This window comes from Apis dorsata, unplaced genomic scaffold (assembly GCF_000469605.1).
Source record: "Apis dorsata unplaced genomic scaffold, Apis dorsata 1.3 scaffold_165, whole genome shotgun sequence".
NCBI lineage: Eukaryota > Metazoa > Arthropoda > Insecta > Hymenoptera > Apidae > Apis > Apis dorsata.
The window spans coordinates 1,003,463-1,005,127 of record NW_006263454.1 but is presented as its reverse complement, the minus strand read 5'-3'; the positions used below and the strand labels follow the sequence as shown (position 1 = coordinate 1,005,127).

General features: G+C 41.7%; 1 protein-coding gene across 1 annotated transcript in view; it reads left to right on the top strand.

Moving 5' to 3' along the window:
• Positions 1 to 6: 6 nt before the first annotated feature.
• Positions 7 to 1,665, top strand: part of LOC102680615 — a gene marked incomplete at its 5' end in the record, with an annotated part of 7,205 nt that continues 5,546 nt past the window's right edge. The window contains one exon of the mRNA XM_006613958.2: positions 7 to 144. Coding sequence (XP_006614021.2) covers positions 7 to 144 — 138 coding nt within the window. The remainder of the gene's footprint in view (positions 145 to 1,665) is intronic.

Sequence of the window (1,665 nt, the reverse complement as noted above, 5' to 3'; positions counted from 1 at the left end):
GTGATAAAGTGGGGTGGCGGTGGAGGGGGTGGAGGAGGACAGGGATCGGGACAGGGATCGGGAGCCGGAGGACAGGCGAGGAGGAAACAGGCTTCCCAGCAGAAAGAACCCTCGGAACCCTCGACCCCGACTGCTTCGAGACAGGTAAGGAGAGAGGGTTTGAGATCTTTTTTCTATGTAAATTTTATTTTTTTTCTTTAATTTTGCAACGAAACGATTGAACTTGGAAGAGAATTATTTCAAAGAAAATATAATCGAATCGTTGTAACGTGTCCAAATAGGGAGGGGGATGAAAAATTTCTTTTCGAATTTCTTGTAAGTGGAAAAGAAGGTCATTTCAAGGTTTTTGTAATTTTATCACTTTTTTTTAATTTTATCGTTCTCCAAAATGGCGGAATTAATCTTGGTCGCCGCGTTACGTTTCGATCCGAGAGATTTATGCCAAACGTGTGGTCGTTCGCTCGTGTCTAATCAAATACTTCGGTTCAGGTGTAGGGAATGTAGGTTAAATTTAATCAGTCCCCTTCCCTTATTCGGCAAACTACCACACAAGCAACCAAAGACTTCGTGGCAATCGAAGAAACCCAATTCCGATCAATGGCCGCTGTACCGTCGACAATTCTGCCGCGGTACAAACCTTTTAGAAGGCGTATATCAACCTCTTTGATCCATCCAATGAGGAAAACATTGACCAACGGAGGAGGATCGAACAAAATTGATGCGTCGCGGAGAATCCCGAATCCTTACAAAACGAATGCACGAGGAGAATCGTAAATCTTGTTTCGACGATACGCAATCGAATGATAAATCGGGGACACGATACATTATCGTGCTCGATTGAAGCTTGTTGCTTATCTGATACAGAGAACACCGTGACTATCAGCTTTTTTTTCACTGATTTCGATGAGCTTGAAGTATATTTGAAGTATGAGATTTATATATTTTTGTTTATTACAATCCATCGATTCATCGAAAGATAACAGCTCACGATCATTTTTCTAATTTAAATTCTTCATCGATTCGGCCAGATAAAAATGAAATCAATCAATCTAAATCGATACAATCCTATAATATATAATATATAAAAGTGAAAAACACTTTTGCATATAATTCTAAAAATTAAGACCGATCATCATCAACGTATATACGTATATATATATTATATTTACAATTAAAAAATGATGTCGTTAACGTATTTCAAGCTCATTGAAAAACGAGGAAACAGCATCGACGTGTTCCTTTTTCTTCTTATTTTCCCAAAATTATTTTCGTTTCGCAAATTATAACATGGTTGCCCTACTAAGGGGGGCTAGGTATCGACGAGTAGTAGATATTTCAACGGGAAGTACACGCCTCGGACTGGATGCACACATGTAGATAGGCGCAGTTAGGGCGCATGCAGGATAGTTTCGCGACCGGTTGGAATTATGGAGGAAACGAGGGCCGTACCCTACACGGAACAACCGGCATAAACTTACACCTACGCTCTATCCTCCTGGTCGACACGCAAACTCGCTATCTTATTGCACGCCAAGGCGGATCTCGCGGGGTACCATAAATTTCCTGCGAGCCGGCCGACTCTGTTCGATATCCTGTGCGCTCATTGTGCTCGTTCCACACCTCGAATCGGACCTGAATTCCCGAATGAATCGTTGCGGTGGATAC